Raw genomic sequence first — 20,815 nt, 5'->3', positions numbered from 1 at the left:
AAACTAGAAACGAGAAAGGGGCTTGCTATTAGGGGCTACATAAACTTGAAATTATATATAAATTCAATATCATCTTGTCCAATATTTTAACAAAGATAAAATCTTTTTACCTATAAAACCAAATAAATTTATTTAATTCATTTATTTCAGAGACAACAAAACTTGATTATGACAGAAGTGGAGAGTATTTGGCAATGTGTTAAAATAATAATAATTATTTTAAAGGATATCATATAAATATGAAGAAGCGTTCAGAGTGAAGTTGCAGCCAACTGACATTCAGATAAAAATGTGTAAATATTGTTTTAACAATTTCCAAGACGTAAGTAAGTATTGTCATCTTTTACGATAGTAGTGTTATTACATTATCGCCCCCACCACAACTTATCCCGGAGTTCAGATACAACCTACACTACTTCACTCCGGATCATCCTGCACACTTTGCAATAAGCCGAAGATTAATCTTGAGCCAGACTTTATGTCACATAATGCTTCCCTTTTTTGGCATATTTACATCGACAAGGGAAGCCATCAGGCGGGTAAACACCCCCAGTACTCCTGCCCAGGACACTTTTATTGATTTATCACGTCTGGCGTGAGTTATAATTGGATGCCACGCGGGGCTGAGGATGTGTAACTGGGGATCTTGGGGGGACCTGTCTCCCATCAAGTGCAAAGTCGAGACGCAGCAAGTGACGTATCCTGCGCAAATTTATGGCATCTTTTACGAGTGTTGCCGCTGTGCCTTGGCGATGGCTTCTTAAAGCCCTTCTCGGGTGGTGGTGCAAATTGTGTGATTAGCTGATGAAAGTGTAATTAAATTTCCGAGGCGGCACTTTGAGTCGAGTGATTTATTTGTAAAGTGCCGCACAAGATTGCTTAAGTTTATTAATAATGTGTAATTAATTAACCGACTGGTTACGGTGTCAGATGTTTTGTGTGAAATTAGTGGGGATGCTGTCAAAAATGCTGTTGTTTTGGTTTTCAAGTGTGTATTTAGGTAATTTAAGTATTGATGGACTCTTAAAATGAGGAGTACGTATTTGTCTAATCTGAAATACCTCACTTTAAGGCAACTGATCTAGCTTTAAACTATACTTCGGAAATTTTGGCTCAAACCCCAAATAGAATACAGACATTGGTATTATATAAACGCCTATTTTCCAGATGTATATTTTCGACATGCGTATATATTTAGAATGGCTAGCAAAACATTTACAAAATATTGTAGACACCGCTGTGAAAATATAGCACAGTTACACAACATGATGGAATATTTTAAGCCAACCATTTTTAATCATGCCGTTGGCACCTGAAGAAAAACAAACACCCATGAAACGAACTGCAGTTACTGAATTTTCGGCCAACCAGCAATTGTTTACCATGTGTCTGCGGCAAAATAGTTATCAAAATACAAACAAATTCTGGCGAATGCAATTAAAGAGATATAGAGCGTTGTGAGGCTTCTGCCACAAAACCATCTGTGGACATAGGGGCCCTCATGGAGTTCCCTACTTGTCAGGCGGCCCTGTTTGGGATCAGGAATCAAGATAGTATCCATAAGAGGGAGAACTGAATACATTACCCGTAATATTACACACATTTGCCCAGCAGGGTGCTAGTTCGCACCGCGCACTTCAGGAGCAGTAGGTGCCCCCTGCATCCCGCCCAGAACTTTCGAGACCCGACACATATGCTTGTAATGGCATTTTGCAACTGCCACTCTGCCACCCATCCAACGGCAACTACCAGCTACCAACCAGCCACCAACAAGGAACTACGTCCGCAGGGCTAACATCACGAGTCTTGGCTGCTGTCGAGTCGTCATTGTTGTCGCTGATGTTTTCTATTGCCGCCAGAAGAGTTCATCGCCATGGACATGGACTTGGACTTGGCCAGGAATAAAAGCAGCGGTTACTAATTAAATTAGTTTAGTCCGATTTTTGTAATACGAATATAAATAGATTACCTTATTAAGGTTGTGTAAATAAATGTACTTTGCAAGTTCTTCAATAACTTGTTTGATCTAATGTATTTTCCTTGAACTTTTTTTACTATAAGTTTAACCAAAACCATTTAGCAAGGGTATTCACTTCCCACTTACTCTACAGTTTTTGCCTTTTCCCTTTCCCTTCCGCTCTGTTATTTCTTTGTTATTGTCATTTATGTAGCTGCACTTGGTTGTTGTCGTGTCCGTGGGTCGTGTTCTTTAATTGCGCCTTTTGCTGAAAATGTTGTTAAAACACACACACACACACACACACACACGCACACACACTAAACAGACCGGAAGTCAATGACTTTTAGCCGGGACCTTCCAGCGGTTAAAATCCATATAGAGACGTTAGCACTAGCTTAAGTAAGGCTCTACATGGTGCAATTGCTGTTATTGCTTTTGCAGATAACACGACCTTCAAAGGCACGTAAGTGGGCAAAAAGGATGTGAGCGGGACATTAAGTCATTTAGTTTTATTAGTCACAACGCTCCCGGGCAGCCTGGGGTTAAGCATGTGGGTTAATTGCACAAGTTAAAGCCGGATGAAGCCGCGAATTAAATTATTGCATACCACGTGTGTACCTGAGATGGGCAGAAAAGAGCGAAAACCGGAGGAAGGTGGCTGCATAAATCATTGTTGGCATTTTTAAATTGGCTTTCTGGGCCGACACATTTCGCTCCTGCTGCTGTTGTCGGCCGGTGCACTTGGCCAGGATTAAGGCCAGCCCAAGGGAGGTCCCATTGCGCCAACAGCAGGTCCACAAAAAGGAAATGCCATGAAAGACAAGGCGAAGTAAACGGAAATTTGACCAAAAATTAACTTAATTTGAATAAGCTGCGAAAAAAGGGCCAACAGAAATATATGAAAGGAGAATTGAAGGTAAACAACAGCAACAGAGGCAAGATCAAAAATCAAAAGAGAGGGAAAATTAGTTGAAAACCTACCAGTTTTGGGAAACTCTATATTCGATTTGGATTTATTAACCGAAGCAATGATAATTTGTTCGCTTAACTTTCTTTGAAATACTAACAGGAAATACATTAATTTTTATCTTTATTTTGATGTTTATTAGCTAAGCCTTAAAATCATGATTTTATAATTCAGTGCTAATTAGGTGCTATAATCTGCAAATGTTAATCATTCACTATTCGACTATTTAGCAATTAATTATTCCGTTAGTGAAATTTAAACCGGATATTGACACAAAGTTCAATCAGCTCTTGGTGTATCAATTATTATTTTGCTTCAGAAGGACACGCCGAAATTCGTGTTGAGTGTCAAAGTTTCTCATGTTAAATCGAAATAAGTTTTCAGCAACATTTTGCCAAGTTTGCCAAACACTTGAAGGCGTCAGCACGCACAAACAGACTGCCACGCAAATGCTGTCAATTGTAGCGCGAAAGTATGCAACACGAAATTATGAGAGGGTCTGGAAAAGTTTTCACGGAGGCGGAAAACCCTCGGACAGCCAACGTCCTTTTGTCCGAAGTTCGATATAGAAAGCGGACCTTCACGAAAGGGACGATGTTGTAGGGCTGTCCCGTGCCTTGATTGATGAGCTTGTCATGAACTTATGACACTGATAGTTATAAATTATTATTATTTCGACATTGTGCTCTTGCCTGGAGCTAAATGCATAAAACTTCTTCTACGTCGGCATCTTCCTTTCTTCCATCGGGCCAAACATTTGACATCTAATTGACATTTAAAGTGCGCCCAGGAAAAAATAAGTCGAATACTAATGATTACCGTCATTGAGGTCAGTCAAGAGATGAATCGTCTTGCATTCGAATGAAATGTTTTCTTAACGGCTCCCTTCAAAAACAAATGGAAGAATTTTTTTTGTAAGAAAAGTGCACGTTTTTTTAAATGTCCATCTATCAAGATTGCTACACATAAATGTTTTTATTTAGGAAAACCTCTTTAAAGAGGGCACTACTTACTCATATTTCTCCTAAGCAGCCCCGGAAACCTTTACTTTACAATTTCTTTAAAGCCATAATGACCAAACACATTTTCTATTTTCTGTTTGTTTGCGATTCAGCCTTGTCGCATTGCCATTGTTTTTGTTGCTGTTTATCATTTTGGCATCTTCATCGCTGTCATTAGGCGCACATTAAGCTGCCCACCTGCCAGTTTCAGGACCTTTCAGTTTCAGGATCTCCCAGGAGCTCGTGCCTGTTGCCCATTGGGCGCCTGCCCACCTGCCGCTTTATAAATGTTTCAAAAATAAACCCAGCCAGCAAAAAGAAAGCAAGCACTACACAGTCTTAGAAAAAAAATGTATAAAGACGAAACTTGATAAATGCTTCTTGCGGGTTTATTTAATGTGCGCCAACTGCGTTCATTGTGTGAAATCATAAAAAGTAAAAAAAAGTAAGAGGAAGAGAAAAAGAAAAACCCCAAAGGGGTGGTCGTCGATTTGTATCAAAGCCCACAACACCCTTTTGTGAAAGTAAGCTAAAAAATGTACAGTCATATTTACACTCTTGCAAAGCGTATGTTGACTTCAGAAAGAATTTAGCAAAACAAAAAAAAAAGAATATGCGTGAATATAAATGTTATATATTCTCGATCAGCATCAACCGCCGAGCTTATACATATATCTGACTACATTGAACCATCCTAAAAAGTATTACAAATGGTACACACATACATGTAGTACATATGTAAGTCGGAACAGGGCGGATCGGACAACTATATTATAATGCTGCCATTGGAATAATCAAAAATATATATTTTTAAACAAAAAGCGTATTGATCATATAGTACCTATATGATGAAAATCGAACTACTATTTTATGTATCCGTCTAGAAAAGAAATCATGCTTTCGTTGCTATTAAACATTTTTATACCCGTTACTCGTAGAGTAAAAGAGTATACTAGATTCGTTGAAAAGTATGTAACAGACAGAAGGAAGCGTTTCCGACCATATAAAGTATATATATTCTTGGACAGGATCAATAGCCGAGTCGATCTGGCAATGTCCGTCTGTCCGTCCGTATGAACACTGAGATCCCAGGAACTACAAAAGCTACAAAGTTGAGACTAAGCATACAGACTCCAGGAACATAGGGGCAGCGCAAGTTTGTCGATTAATATTGCCACGCCCGCTCTAACGCCCACAAACCGCCCAAAGCTGCCACTCCCAAACTTTTGAAAAATGTTTTGATATTTTTATTTTTTGTATTTGTCTTGTAAATTTCTATCGATTTGCCAAAAAACTTTTTGCAACGCCCACTCTAACGCCCACAACCCACGAAAAAATGTCAGTGTTGAAAACTCACCATTGCACTTTCACTAGCTGAGTAACGGGTATCAGATAGTCGTGGAACTCCGCTTTAGCGTTCGGCTTTAGCTCTCTTGTTGAGCTTGTGAGAAATGCATTAATTCGTTTTTAAATATATAATTACTGCTAGCTTTAGCTTACGACCTTTAACATAACTTACTGGATACATTGTTTTTTAGATCATAAATAATAATTTTAATCACTTTCATAACCAATTCTAATAATTCTATTTCAAGCGAAATTTGTATAAACCGGGCAGCCACTAAATTTTGGATGCCTTAAAGCTACCAGGAATACTTTCTCGACGCTCGAAATGGAATTACCATTATTCAAAATAATTCCACCGCTATGAATATGCAATGTGAAATTCATGGAACACGTTCTATGGCTTTGTTTGACAGCTCGGTCGAAAACTCAGGCGTGAGTCCTCGAACATGCGTGTATATGTATTAATTTTCATGAGTCACATTGGCCATATATGACGTCACGATTATGAAGTTGGCGATAGGGGCAAAGTTACCGCTGCTATCGCTTTCATTGGAGGCCTTGAATTGCGTCTGCTAAGTGTTAAAATGGGCTCAAAATTATATTTATGTTTGATGGATAATTTTGCTTTATTTTAAAGAACTGTCAGAGGCTGTGCGCAACTATTTCTTCGATATTAAGACATACAATTTTGATGTTCAAATTATGGATTCGAATTTTTATCGCTTCTGATACGAGATTAAGATGGGATTAGTATACAATTTTCTTCGTGCACTTATCAGCTTTCCGTCAGCAACGTAATATTATTAAAATGTTGTTTTTAAATCACTCAAATTAAATCACTCAAATATAATAAATACTTTCAATTGTCTGTGAACGCTATATGTATACATATTCTCTGTTCCTTATCGGGGGATTATAATTACACAGAAAATCATTATACAGACGCATTCATTTTCAATCCGTCTGGTCGAACTTCAGATGAGGCGCACACTTGCCCGTCATGTTGTGTTAATATGGTGTCTTTCGTTTACCCTGGGAAGCACCTATTATCAGCCACCATATAAATGGGGTTACGTAAGTATTTGATCATCTTGTACCGTTATTTAAATTGAACCACCTATTGCTTTACTAGCGATATAACTTTTTTAATGAAGCTGGTAATCCAATTACCAACTCGACAACCGAAGATCCAAATAATAAATATGCGTACCGTACTGTACTTGGAGGTACAAATTTAAATATGAAAGGAACTCACAGGTTCCATGCCATAACCGACCCATGTGCTCTCTACAACTTACGATTTTATTATTGGTTCCGTGAATCAATACCACGATCGTGCTGGCCTAAACAAATTAAAACTACATGTACAATATGAATAATAATAATAATTAATAAATCAATTTTCAAAAATGTTCAATGCGGAAGCCATTTTTCTGGAAAAACATAATTGGCAGATCAACAATACCATGGTGGTACTGTGGCCTAAATAAAGTGCGCACTTTCATTAAATTTACCTCCTGGTATTGTATAAACGAAATATATATGTATTCCATTTTTTGTTTGTATTGGCCTTTGTTTTTAACAGCCAAGCCACGCCCCCATTGTCTGCCGCATTAGCACTTGGTCCAGTAAACCAACAACACCAGCCAGCAGCAACAAAAAAGCATTTCTCTTCCAGTACGGGAACTTAATGAAAATAAATCTGAAAAAATGTAAACAAAGCAAAGGCGTCGAGGAAAGGGGGCGTAACAGGGAAGTCGGCTGTTCACAGGTGTATGAATTAAAGTTGGGACCCCCAGGATTTCTTGATGACGCATTCAACAGCTTGGAAGTAATAGCCCCTAACAAACAAACCAAACAAAAAACATTCCCGGCAGAAGAATGGCGCTGCCCTTAAAAAATGTAGTGCCAAATGAGAGCAGGAAAAAATAATTCAACAAGGAGGTCTAGAAATTTAAGGAGGACACAGAACTTAGAACTTAGCTAGGCAGTTTCTTTACAACTCAAGCACAATTACGGACTACTTAGGGCATGTAATATACGTTTTTCCACAGAAATAGGAAGCAATTGCTAAAATAACAATGACTTATTTGAGTTTCTCTTTTGAAAGTTCTTTGACAGTTATTTGATCCGCACTCCACCCTTTAATTAATAATAAAAAAGAGTTTACAAATTTAAGAAATTTTAAACTTGCCGTAAACAGTCATTATATTAAAGTTGCTTTTAGGCATAAGGATTTCTGGCAACTGATTAACTTTATATGCCCAAGGGAAACCACACATTTTAAATCAATTACGAATATGCTACGTTCCATCTTTCAATCAATCAAAGTGAATTGGTTGCCGTAGCTTGTTTTTCCCGCTCACTTAATATTGAATGCCATCAATAACAATAATTTTCATAAATATGATAAGACATAAATCACACAGAAGCAGGCGCCACAAAGTGCCTGGCCAAGGGTCTGGATTTAGTTCCTTCCGACAGGATCTCAGTCGGGGTCACCACCCACCACCCATCGTCTGCACTGTCACTTGGTCATGCGAGGCACGCGCTTTTCTCAAAACGACAACGACACAGAAAAATGAAAAAAACAAGGAGATGAGCAAACTTTTAAAGCCCGAAACTTATATACCCTGGTATTAATAGAATAACATTGACTGACTAGTCTATATTCACTTTCATACAGAAAAATACTTAATTTACATCCGTTAGCCTATATCGTTGTTTAATTACTTTAAAAAAAAAAGTGAAGTTTTTATTTTTGCAGCCTAGCATAGATGGCATTGTATAAAATGCTTTTATTTCTAAAAACGGTCCTGGTATCTCAGCCACTGTATTAGATCTTCCTGTATAAATCCATTTGGAATGCATTTGAATACAAGACGCCCTTTCCACTAAAACAAAAATTCATAAGCAGGTGCTAAATAACAATATATATCAGACTAACATTTCAATACCCTTTGCAAGGGCATAAAAAGAGTAGCTAAGCAGGGACCGCCCACTTAAGGGCGTTGGGTGGTGGGAGGTGGTTGGCGGGAGGACGCGGAAGGACGCGACAACGTCACGCGGCGTTGTCATGGCGCAATAAAAATAAAAATCTAATTAGTATGCCGTTGACAGTTTAATCGTGATTACGCTGGCAAAAATGTCAGCTAAGCGTGGCAGAAGAGGTGGGTGGCGGTTGCCAGTGGGTGTTGGGTGGCCGCTGGCTGGTGGGAGGTAGTGGGGGTGGGGACGAGGCAAAGCGTCAACATCAACATGCCAACAGTTGATTCCTGGCTTTGTTGTTCCTGCTCTTGGACGTTGAGCTTGGCATTTCCGGCAGACGCCACATGCATCGCGTGCGTGTCACTACAACAAGTGTGTGTGGGCCGGCGGGTGTGTGTATATGTGAGTGTTATGTGCGGGTGTCAAAAGTTTAGCACTGAAAATTGCCCGCCGGTTCGTATTTGGATAGTTTCCCGAGTGGGCGCAGCAAAACGTTATAGAAAAATATAAGAAATAATAAGTCATTTGTGGTGCAAAGGGCCTCAATGTGAACTGCAATGCGAGATGCTGTTCGATAGTAAATGAACATATGTCGTCAAAATTTTTAAAATACAACATTTCCTTATATAATTTTCATTATAAGTAATGGGTTTACAGCACTGAACGGCAATAAAAAATAACATTTTATAAAAATTAATAGCTTAATTACAGGAATGTTTCCAATTTTGCCCTCTAAATAAGCTCAGTGCTTTTTACTTTTCCTTTTCGGGCCTCCTATTTTTTTTAAATGTGCTCCACGACCAGACATTTTCTTTTTGGAAGCCCGCCTCAATGTCGGTCATTGAAATGCGTGTCTAGTGAAGGATCCGCGAGACGTGATTGGAAGTTTTTAGCAGGTCCTGTTGCCGTTTCCCCTTTGTTTCGATGGAATACAAGGGGTGTGCACCAGACTGGTGGGCGATGGCACACGTCTCTTCGCCAAATTCCAGTTGGTCCGAGCTGAAGGAGGACGAGGCCCGAATTAAGAGCATGCAAGTGTAGATCTAGCCCAGACCGGAACCGGAAGTTGCTGTGATGAATTGCTTTGCATTGGAAGCCGCTTCCGTGCCTTTAAAGGCGGCTCTCCAAGTTCAGTGTACTTCGCTGCTTGAATCATTCAGTTTTTAATATAAAATCCCAGGGATTTATGAGCGCCTTTTTTAAAACTGTATTATGCCCCAATCTCACAATGAATGGCGGGCTGAGCAGGAGGGGACGCCGACAAGCCAAAGAAATATGAAACGAAATTAAAGCTGCAGGAAATGCAGACAAAACGTCAACTCATTGCAGCAGCTATTTTGCCTGGAGTGTCAGACGATGACTGGAAAAAAATCCAGCGTAAAGTCGGAAAACTGAAATGAAATCCGAATCATATTGCATTTGGTAGGGAACGTCAAGAGTGACAAACAAACAGCTGAATGCAAGCTGCATTCAGGCACTAATTTTAAATTAAAATCCAGTAAAATTATTGTTAAAGGGACTTTTAAAATGGGGACGGGCAAAAGAAATTGAGGGATATACAGCGAGACAATGCAACAACGGACGTCAACTTATCAATGAAAATTACCCGGGCTTAAATGGATAGTACAATGGCAGTAGGTAAACATAATACTAATATAATTACAAACATTAGTCATTTTAGTTTTAATTGCAGTCCGATATTAAATTCACAACAAAAACGACTGCAGACAAATAGAGTTATGAAAAATGTTTAGTTATTTTTTCATTTTTGTATTAGTCTTGTAAATTTCTATCGATTTGCAAAAAAACTTTTTGCCACGCCTACTCTAACGCCCACAAATTGCCAAAAACTGTCAGTGTTTAAGACTCTGCTTCGCACTTCCACCAGCTGAGTAACGGGTATCAGATAGTCGGGGAACTCGACTATAGCGTTCTTTCTTGTTAAAAACAAAAATAAGGAAGTACACGTTCGGGGTTGAAACGTTTTCACAAATATCAACCGCAAACATAATTGAACCACAAATGATGTGGGAAGAGCAGTAAAACAGTGGGTGGCAAATTGTTTGCCAGTTTGAATACAGCATTCCATTCCCATGGCTATAATTTTCGATTAATATTTCAGGGCAAATGCGTATGCTGGGAAATTTAAATTAAAGCTCGAGTGTGGTCAAATAGTTAAAGGTGATGAGGGCGTGATAGTGTTTGATTTTCGTATTTAACAAACTCACCTGGCAAACTGGCTATGTAAACTGCGGTAATGATGAAGAGTCTACGCAGTTTAAGCGCTGGCTTTTGCATTTTATGTTCTTTTGCCCACAACTACGATGGTTTATTTATAAATCAGCTAATTTTTTATGTTACGCCGTCCCTTACAACCGATTGACGTACATATATGAGCAATATCCGCTATCCAGACCGCAGAAATCAATTTTTATATTCGCTAACTGGTTTTGTCATTCTTTTGTTTTGCTCTGCGCTCAGTATGTGCAATTTCCCTTTTTTGTCGTTTGATTGGTTTTACTCTTTGCTCTATTTTGTGGCTGCATTTAATGCATTTTTCATGCGACGCTTTTGCTTCTTCGGTTTACCAGTCAGCCACAATTAGCTATCTGCACAGTGAGTCGCATTTGTATTCGGACTGTTACCAGGTCCTGTGTGCCCCGAACTACCTGAACACCACTGCTGTTGCCTTGCATGTGAAATTGTGTAAATACGCTCGGCTTAGAGTTAGCTGCATTTCTCATTGAACTCGATTTGGTTATTTGCATTTTTCATATCCCTTCTGCCCTTTTTTGCATATTCATTTCCTGCTTTCCTCAATTTTTCCACTTTGCTGCTATGTATTTTATATGACTTCGGCTCACTCCCAGCTTTTTCTTTTCCTGTATGGGAATTCCACAATGTTGCTGGATGGTGATTGAACTGGATTCGGCTTCCGAATTAACCTACAAAATTGAAGAGCAGAGGGGGATAGAATTAGATTCAGTTGTAAGCTCATAAATAATTGAATTTATTGTAATTTGAATTGCAATACCACTGCATTTTATGCACAATTTACGACTCCGTTATTATCATAAAATCTTAGAAGCTGGCTGGTTCAAAATTAACTGTTGAATAAATATTTATTAAATATAATCATATACCTTGTTTAGTATGCTATATAAGTTCGGTATTTCACATTTCTGACTTTTTCCGTTGACATTACTCTTTTAAGCATTTACATTTTTTTGTATTTCTGAATTAGTTATAATTTATTTTTAATTTCTTATACTTTGGACATATGTACTGAAATGTATTTATTTAATCCTCTTAAATTTGTGGCTTGCTTATCCGCTTTCGTGGAACTCTCCCATCTAAACAACTCCAATCATCATCAAAATCAATATCCCAGGCAAGGATTTACCGTCTTCGACTCGGAGAATCCTACGGTTCTAAATCATTGATGGACGCTTTAAGCTGCAATGGATTTTGGAGTTTTGGGAAAAACAATACACACGCACAGTGCATTTTCCAAATGATTTGAAAATCCAAAGTTGCCCATTAGCAAACCAAATACGCGCAGTTGCCACCGCAAAGGAGAACTGGCATGGGCAGAGGGCAGGAGAAGGGAATTTCGACTTTGGCGCCACACGAAAAGCCGACTGACTTTACATGGGAAATTGGCAAAAGCCAAGCCATGAAATTGTACAACACGATTTTCACATTTCGTACATGACACCATTTCGTTTTCGACTGCCGAGAACAGGGACAGTGGCACACATGTGTGTAAGGCGCCCGGGTGGCTGGGTTGCCTAGTTGACATGCCTGTGTGCGTCGAGGAAAATTCACTTATGGAAATCGAAGATTTTCTCTGCGCCCTTCGTTCTTTTTCGATTTTTTTAGGGAAAGCGAAGGAAAACTAAACTGATATGAAGTATCAGCATTCAGTATTCAATGTAAATCCTTTAAGCTGGAAGTGCGTTCGAAAGGAGGTTCTCCGCCACGTATTCATGGATTCCTGGCTGACTGACAGGTTGACTGCGGCTCTGAGTGGAGTTTCTGCCCCATATTTAGTGGGTAGTGCGGGAAAAAGCGGAATGCGACCCGAGTGTGATGAAGACTGAGAGGGCGGTGTCTATATCCAACCAGTTACCAGTAACCAGTCAAGAGATGCGGGCCAAGTGGCGCAGCGGAGGGATAACTTAGTACTCATGGTCGTATTCATGCTGTGTGCAATATCACAGAAAATAAGCCCAACATTTCAGCTGAATCAGTGTAATTCGCCATAATTTGACAAGATTGTCTTGTGAAATTTATGGCACAGAACTGAGCTCCTTTTTCGGAAAGGTGTTTTTTTTTTTTTAGAAATTACTGTCAAATACTTTTTAAGAATTCAAATAAACTACATAGAGCACATTACCGCAGCACAGTGATACACATAACAATAAACATAAACAAAGACGAGGCTTGACCATGTTCCTGCAATGTCCTTCGGTGTTGCGAGTCTCTAAACACATTGCACATGACACTAGCGAATTCAGTTCTGGAAGCCGTCAGAACACGGACACTTTGAGCGATTGCTGGTTGGAGTCAAATAGTAGTCAGGATTCCTGCTCCGGGCAATCTAGTCGTCTGAAACTTGCCCTCCTGGATTACAAACAGTTCAACGCTGCAAGGACCGTTCAGTGTCATGTGAGGGGATTTTTGACCAGAAGGAATCTTAAAAGGCAGATCGCTGCTGCCACCACTATTAGCAGGTGGTGGCGTGGCTTCTGGGTGCGCAAGTCAAAGTTCTCCTTTATGCAGCAGCTGTTGCAGCAGAGGATCATCCAGTACCACCACGATATGGCCACCAAGATCCAGGCCCTGTTCCGCGGGTGGATGACTCGCCAGTACTTCCAGGACTTCCAGGGCATGAAGTCGCTCCGAATACAGTATGTGGAAGATATGATTAGTTCGCTTTACAGAAAGCTCCACAAAATGCGAAAGGAACATTTGCTACCGGGAATTTATGCATTAAGAGAATCTGAGTATGTCCTTCAAAGTGGTTTTTCATTCCATATTCTTATTGCCGTTGAGTTTTATTCGCAGCTTACTTAGTAAGATCGAGGACCTTTCGTGTACCTTTGGCTACCGCTTCCATAACGGACGAGTCCGAGCAGCCATTGCCATGAAGCGATCTTTCATAAACGACAGGCGACATGAGTTCCGAAAGGGAAATACCTATTCCAAAGCGCCTTATCCGGGACCCTTTATAGAAAACCTTCCCGACTTGGAACTTACATTGCCAAAGAGAATGACACCGCGCTTGCAGCGTACGATTTTGGTATATGACAAATCGATGAGGGATAAGTATGTACAGAAGGTGTACATGAACTATTCAACCAGTAAGTTTGCCACCTATACTGTTCTTTACGATAAGAAAACCTCAATATTTTACTGCAGAACGCCGTATGAACATGCATGTGTGGCGAGAAAATATGCGAAATCGCTTTTGCAAGGATTTCGTGAAGCGCATTATGGCTAAAAGGAACATGGCACGAAACGCATATAAGTACAAAAGCACTAAATTCTATCTTGACGATCTTCTTACGACCGCCGATGAATATAATTGTTTTTGCAAGCCCCAGGTAAAAGAAGATAGCTTGTGCCAATAGGTTGTCTCAGTAAGTGCTGGGAAGATCTATTTTCACATTCGATCTCCTTTGCATTCTGGGCTCTTCAAATTGTGAAGCTGTATTGAAAATAGTTGAAACATTAGCTTACAAAAGAAATTAAATTTACCTATGAAAAACTATAAAACAATTTTTCAACTAAATATTTACAACTTTCTTACTCTCCTTCTAATTTCCGTATGAAGTCCATAAAGCCAAGGCAACACCTTGTGGATGATTTACATACTTATGAACAATACTCCCGGCACCCAGTCGGATCTAACTTAAACCTCTGTCCCACCTTCCACTTGACCATTCAGAGTGCCCGGGGGAAACGGACAAAATATTTCCATTTCTTACTGTCATCAGTCACAAAATTTCAGAAATTCCTCGACATAAAACTGATTTTGTCCCTCAACTGAAGACGAATAAAGCAGGGCGCTTAAACTTTTTAATGTCAAGGCAACAAAAATTGGAGAAAAACGAATTCCGTTCTCCTTTGTGTGGATGACTGTGCGTTCTTAGCAGCTCGCAATTTATTTGCAAACATTTATTATAGTTACTTTTGTTTTATTCGCTTTGAGTACTTTCGCGTGTTGAGCGATGGAGATGGCAAAAAGTAGGGGTCACTTTTTTATGCGGCATTGTTTTATGGTCGCTTCGTGGCTGAAAATGTAATGCCCCAGCCATAAAGAAAGTCCAACACCAGCCCTGGGTTGATAAGTCCTGCGAGAGAAGGAAGCAATCCAGGCTAGGAAACAAATTAGTTTAAAGATAAGTCGGTTACACAAATTCGAGTAGCATACTTTGTGGCATTAAGTGGCTGTCTTGATTAGTTCGTGCAGATGACTGACTGAGTGAATGGCTCAGTTGGAAGTCGGACAGGGCGAGAGGGCAAATACAATCAAGCATCAAGGCTTCAGACTGCACGTGAAAATGTGTAACAGCCGTCGATTGCAGGGGAAAGGGGCACATTGGGGAAAATGGCATAGAGCAAACATCCTGGGAATCGAGCAGCAGCTCCAGAGCTGAGGGCTCTCAGGACAGGACTCTCCCCAGAGGACCTTGAGGCATGCGCGTAATGCGCCTTAGGCCAAGTGCACTGTAAATACCAAAGCAATTTTCACTGCAAAATTAACCAGCGCCAAACCGCAACACAAGCCCTTGGTGCTGAAGTGGATTGGCTTGGCTAGAGCACAGTTGGCTAAGACGCCTGCCATACGTACTGTTACCACTAAGTCGAGGCGTCCTTCTATAATGAATTACCCAGCCTCTTCTCCTCTTTGTCGCCTTCAACGGTTTATTTGCCCTTCTTCCCATTTTTCCTGGCGCTGGCTCTTCCGACACACGAATGCAATTAAGCTGCGCAGCTAGAAAAAATTGAAAGTTTACAGGATTCCTATCTGCTGTGTATTAAATAATCAAATCACGGGTTGAAAACCGATTCTTTTCTAGTCCCCTTATAGGACTCATCCGATTCCATACTCTTCTTGTAAGCCAAGAACGTGTAGGTGTAAGCCATTCATCTAGTTAATTGTTCATATATTATTCGCATGCTTATCCATACCCCCTTACACAAACTTAAATTTGCTGCTGCCCATCCAATGATAAGCTTATATTCATAAAGGGTTTGGGAGGCCATGATAATTTTATGATTACTCTCCACATGGCTAAACAATTTGCAGTAATCATCCAATTAAATGGCACTTACCACAGCAAGTTGGGCAACAAGCTTGGTAAGGACTTTCAGTTTCCATTCACTTGAGTATTTTGCTGCCAAACTGTCCATTATACGAAGACACAAAAGAATTCAAATTAAAGGCCTTAACCTTAAACTTAATTATGGGTATATCCAGGACATGTGCGCGAGTGACCGAGATGAAGATGAGCCCGCCGACGACCCGATTGGACCATAAACTAACACTGAACTGCCGAGTGCCAGCAAATGCTTGGGTCATCAAAATGTGTCAGGCCGGTCCATGCAAATTTTCCAACTTAATCATGGCAAATTATATTACGAGAGGCGGCCATTCCATTCCACAGGCCATTTTAACCCTTTGACTCTGGCCAAATGTCCGTTTATCAAATGACCCGTCCCACAACAGCTGTTGGCTCCAGAATAGTTTCCTTTATTCGGGTTCCTTTGCTCGTGGCTGTCAAATGAGATTAAAATAAGCTCTTCCGTCAATCGAAATCATCGACTTGGACTCTGCTGCTCCATTCCCCACACGACAATAGCAGGGTCCCCTGCTCCCAGTTCCCAGTTCCCAGTTCCCATCTCGCCATTTTCCGGTCCCGGTCTCCCCGTTTCCAATTCCGAATTCCCCATCCCTAAAAGCCACACCCAACGAGCAATATAATGGGCCAAGCGAATTTATAGCAATTGTGCACTAAAAGGGTTTTATCCACGCACAACAGCTTGACCAATAAAGCAACTAAGCGCATTTGTGCACCACTTCACAGGACCCGGATCGTGCCTCATATATACTATATAGTATCGGTTTGGGTTTGGCTTTTGGGTTTGGGTTTGGGTTTGGAGTTCAGGGCGTGGCAATCGGCCCAGAGCTCTGAGTGCCAGTTTATTGCCAAATTGAGTCCTCGGCGACAAAGCGTCGAGTGTATGGAGCGTTGTCAACAACAGCTGCACAATTGAGATAAACTTCAATTTTCGTAAATTGTTTAGTTTATTGAAAAATCTGCGACATGTGAAGACTGCCAGCGGATCTAGGCGAGTGTGTGAGTGCGTCCTGTATGTTTGCGGCACATTAAGCGCTCTGAATTTTAATTCAATTTAACTTTAGTTTCAGTTTTGCTGCTTGCGTTTCTAAAAGTGGAGACAACCATTTATTGGCACATTTTATTTACGAATTTATTGGCTTTGATGGGTCCAAACTGAAATGAACTGGACTGAACTCGAGTCACTGGCAACTAGCAGCTGCAAAATATTTCACAGCAACTGTCCATGGGACTTTTTTAAAATCGTATTAAGATTGAAAAAAATCAACTTCACTTACACCATGTCTTTAAAATTAGTATCCTACACATCAAAGTTAATGGCTGATATCGATGTTTTTAGAATTCACTAAGGATTTTTCTGCATTAAATGTGATTCTCACCAAGAGTTTTAACTTTCCAATAACTGGTTGACTAGTACCCTTTTAGTTTTCTAGTTGCGGGTATAAGACATTTCGAAAGCAATTTAAAAAAAGAGAATACTCTTACTGTTTTCCCATCAGTCTCTACTCTATTTGAATCAGAACAACAAGGCGCGGATCGAACTTTTTTCACCTAAAGCGACCAAATATACACTTCTCTTATCAAAGGACCCAAAGGTCTGCCTAAGGCTTTCAGACAATATCCGAGGGCCCCAAGCAATCCCTTCACCATGTTCTCGCATTCACGTACTCGCAGTTCCCTTGAGAAAAGTGCCTGTGTGTGCTGAAAATATGCGCATGTCGTTGGCATCTTTTTCTCTGCACAGCACGATTTTCAATTCAAATGTTTTTCTTTTCGGGGATTCGATTTCGCCGGCAGAAGGTGAACGGTGAACCATGCGGTTACACTGACTCGGTTGGCGAAAACTTTTCGCATAAAATAAGGCAAGATAAATTGTTAATGTGTCTGTGGGGAAGCGATTAGCGGCAAATGTGCCGAGTTTACGTTGGAGTTCGTTTTGAATCCCATTTATTGTAAGCAGTGCAATTTTAATATTATTTTCCGTTTCCTTAAAGTGAAACGGGAAGTACATCGATTTGAAGCAGAAACAGCTGCAACAACCGAATCAACTAATGTCTGGCTGGGACCAAAAAAACACGAGAGAACTCTGTAGTCCAGTTCCCCGACTATCAGATGAGCACCAGGCTCAGCTAGTGGAAGTGCGAATAAGAAATTTCATCATTTTTTTGGCATATGGTTACACATTATCAATAAACTTGTGTTGTCTTGCGTCTACGTCCCTGGAATCTGCATGCCTAATCTCAACTTTCCAGCTTTTATAGTTCCTGAGATCTCGACGGACAGACGGACATGGGCAGATCGACTTGGCTAGTGATAATGATCAAGAATATATTTACTTTATATATTACGAGTATATACCGTCGGATACGTTCCTTATACCTGTTACATACATTTCATAGAGTTTAGTCTACCCTGTTACTTCACGAGTAACGGGTATAAATATGTATATGTATGAGAAAAACAAGCAACAAAAGGCGAAATCAGACTGTCGTTGCCATTGGCAATTTATTTCTACCAGTCACAAAAGTCCAGTTCAGGGACTTTGTCCTTGGCAAACCCGGACAGCCACGATTAAGAGGCACTTCAGAACGCATTCAGGTGGGCAATTGGCAATGCAAGAGCCACTGCACCTCATGATAAATCGTAATGTATAATTTGTATAGCAAGCGGAAAATGTAGTATATTCTTGCGTTGTCCTGACTAAAAGTGGGATATGTTAAATAGAGAAGGGAAAGGGTTTGTAAACCAAGTAAATTGCAGTGGCTCGATTAACTTAGATTACCGTCCAACTAAAGATTTTGTAATGCAAGAAATGAATATTAAATTGTGAAACAGAATATCAATTAAAATGTGTAGGGACTCAAGTCTTTTTTCAGCTTTTGTTTGTCGTGAAGAAGATTCGCAAATTAGGAATATGAAACCATTATTTTCCGGGACTAATATTCCACCCCAATTAACACTACTACAATTTATTCATATTATTTATAACCAACTACAGACTTTTGTAACTCGATGCAGATAACTGTATAGGTAAGTCGTTGTCGGGCATGTAATATTTATGGATAATTGAAATTTTAGTCAATTTCCAAAACAAAATTTCCAAAACACAAGTAAAGACAAATTTAGCTTGACAGCTTTCAGGTCAGGTTTAGTCAAACCATTTAATGGTAGTTATCATTTAGATCGCTATCATATTTCGCTCCATCTGGAGCTTAAAGGAGGGTTCGTGTCTGACCCAGAGTCCTGGCTAAAAGGAGGTAAATAAATGCAACTGTCAGTGGCAGCAGAGTTGCACGGTAAATGTCAGCGGCGGAATGCCAGTGACAAGTTTGGTGGAGCAGACAGTTGCAGGACTTCTTTTTCTCAGTAGAAAGGACTGGAGAAGGTAACTGCCCACTTTTGCGTCCTTCACTTTCCTTCATAGAGACCCGGCCCAACTCCACCTGGTTTTATGTGCCTGATAAATTACCTGGACAAAGTTGCGTTACGAATCTGGCGTAGAGACTGAGGTTGGCGGACTCTCCAATGACAGATGCTATTGTTCATTATGATTTCCAAGCTGGCTAAAAGCTGCAAGCGACTATCCAACGTATTTACATATATAAAACCACTGTAATTAAAATATCCAAAATGTAATACAATTTGTACACTCTTTCCGAATACAAAAGTCTATTAAAAAAAAAACGTCGAGTAGCGTTTTATTACCCAGGCTGAATGAAAACAAGCTGAATTGCAATTGCTAAATTTAGAGCCGTTTGCTGAGCCTAATCATGTACCTTTTTGTATTCAGTGTAAGTGTAAACTTAAATGTGTTCTTTATCTCTCGAAAGTTCCTTAAGAAGTTGCGCTCTCCAAATTTATTAAAGCCTACTTCTCTAATTCTCTAATATAATATGCACAAAACCTCTAGCTCAATTTTGACTTTATATTTATTGATTGAAACTTTAGAAACTACTTTGAATCAGAGCTTTTGCCAAATGGTGTGGGCTTTGTAAGTGGCTAAACCAAGAACGATTCGGAAACTATTGCCTAGGCGACAATCAAATAAATCACAAGTCCTGTGTCTAATTAAACTTAAGCTGCGCGACCCTTAGCTCTTGAGCTTGGCCCATTGTCTTAGCCGCATTCTCGCTCATTTGCATAAGGACGCGTTTGCCGCCTACCAGCCAAAAGATCAACCGGGGAGCCATTTTCAGCCCCTACAGCAACGACCCCTCTCGCCAAAGATTTTCCGACACTCGAGATGTGTCTATGCATATGAGAGAAACTTTGTCCTTACCATCCTGTTCCTATGGTCCCTTAACCCCAACTGCCCCATCTCCTCCAAACAGTGTGTCACGCTCGCATTTTGTGTCATATGTGCCAATTAAAGTTGCTGCCACGCCCAGTCACCGAAAAAGGGGGTTAAGCTAAAAGAAGAAAAACAATGAATGAGTTCCGTCGCACACTGCCCAAAACGAGGAAACTTTCAGAAATGCAATCATAATTTTCGGGCACAAGAAAAACAAGCTGTTTATTTGTACAAAGGCACAATTGTCGCCTCATTTCATACCCTTAATTTTAATTCATGTTTAATTCCTTAGAAGAACTAAACATAAGCTTTGCTCGCAATCAAAGAACTATGCAAGTGAATAAGGCTAGCTTATTTTGCTTCCACATCAAAGTACAGTGTATGGGGGCCCAATTGGCCTGCTTGACTGCTGCTCTCCTTGCTTTCATCCTGCTCCGTGGTCCCGACTCCTGGCTGCTCGTTGTGCGCATTATTAGCTGTCGTTTATTTTACGCAAACAGCCACCAGAAGGAGGCGGGCTGCAAGGACCTCGTGTCGGGACCTCTAGCTGCTTTGTAGGGGGGCGAAACAAATTTCAGTTGTCGTCGTCATCGTCGCTCTTTGGCTCGTTGAGCTCCTTCTGCCTTGTGGAAATCTCACTACATATGCCTTGGAAGAAAGTGGCTCCACCATCCTGCTGTTTATCTTGGTACACTTTAAAGTCATTAGCCACCCTGGCTTTAACTATATGCCTTCTAGGAAAATCAATGCCAGCCCCTCGTCTGAAAAAAGTCACTAGAAAAAGCGGGCCGCCAAAGCAAAACTGCAACTGCTGTCAAGTTAAGAGCCAGAAGAGGCAGACGTCGCAAAAGAAATTATAAAATGAAAACAAAGTGCAAATATTTTTCTAAT

General features: G+C 40.3%; 2 protein-coding genes across 3 annotated transcripts in view; one reads left to right on the top strand and one right to left on the bottom strand.

Annotated features, from left to right (window-relative positions):
- Positions 1 to 20,815, bottom strand: part of LOC120455373 — a 60,632-nt gene that overhangs the window by 26,319 nt on the left and 13,498 nt on the right. Inside the window, exons 1-2 of one of the 2 annotated variants that reach the window (XM_039641499.1) lie at positions 19,103 to 19,117; positions 10,492 to 11,208 (exon numbers count right to left, since the gene is read on the bottom strand). In XM_039641499.1, coding sequence (XP_039497433.1) covers positions 10,492 to 10,561 — 70 coding nt within the window. In that variant the 5' untranslated portion in view covers positions 10,562 to 11,208; positions 19,103 to 19,117. Of the gene's footprint in view, positions 1 to 10,491; positions 11,209 to 19,102; positions 19,118 to 20,815 lie in introns of those variants that run through there. The other variant, XM_039641489.1, reaches the window with a different exon arrangement.
- On the top strand, positions 12,603 to 14,048 carry LOC120455365. The gene is made up of 3 exons (XM_039641475.1): positions 12,603 to 13,272; positions 13,334 to 13,629; positions 13,688 to 14,048. Exons 1-3 carry the CDS (start codon positions 12,716 to 12,718, stop codon positions 13,897 to 13,899), a joined length of 1,065 nt encoding a protein of 354 aa, XP_039497409.1. The 5' UTR covers positions 12,603 to 12,715; the 3' UTR covers positions 13,900 to 14,048.

The sequence above is a fragment of the Drosophila santomea genome, chromosome 2L (assembly GCF_016746245.2).
Source record: "Drosophila santomea strain STO CAGO 1482 chromosome 2L, Prin_Dsan_1.1, whole genome shotgun sequence".
NCBI classification, from domain to species: Eukaryota; Metazoa; Arthropoda; class Insecta; order Diptera; family Drosophilidae; genus Drosophila; species Drosophila santomea.
The sequence above is the reverse complement of the archived record's forward strand: the minus strand, read 5'-3'. Positions and strand labels throughout refer to the sequence as shown.

What these genes read in the sequence shown, in the direction of transcription:
- LOC120455365 (XM_039641475.1), top strand. Translation starts at nt 12,716, where the DNA reads ATGTTCCTGCAATGTCCTTCGGTGTTGCGAGTCTCTAAACACATTGCA. An exon ending in TATGCATTAAGAGAATCTGA is followed by an intron (nt 13,273 to 13,333) that starts GTATGTCCTTCA and finishes TTTTATTCGCAG; the next exon opens with CTTACTTAGTAAGATCGAGG. An exon ending in GTACATGAACTATTCAACCA is followed by an intron (nt 13,630 to 13,687) that starts GTAAGTTTGCCA and finishes ATTTTACTGCAG; the next exon opens with AACGCCGTATGAACATGCAT.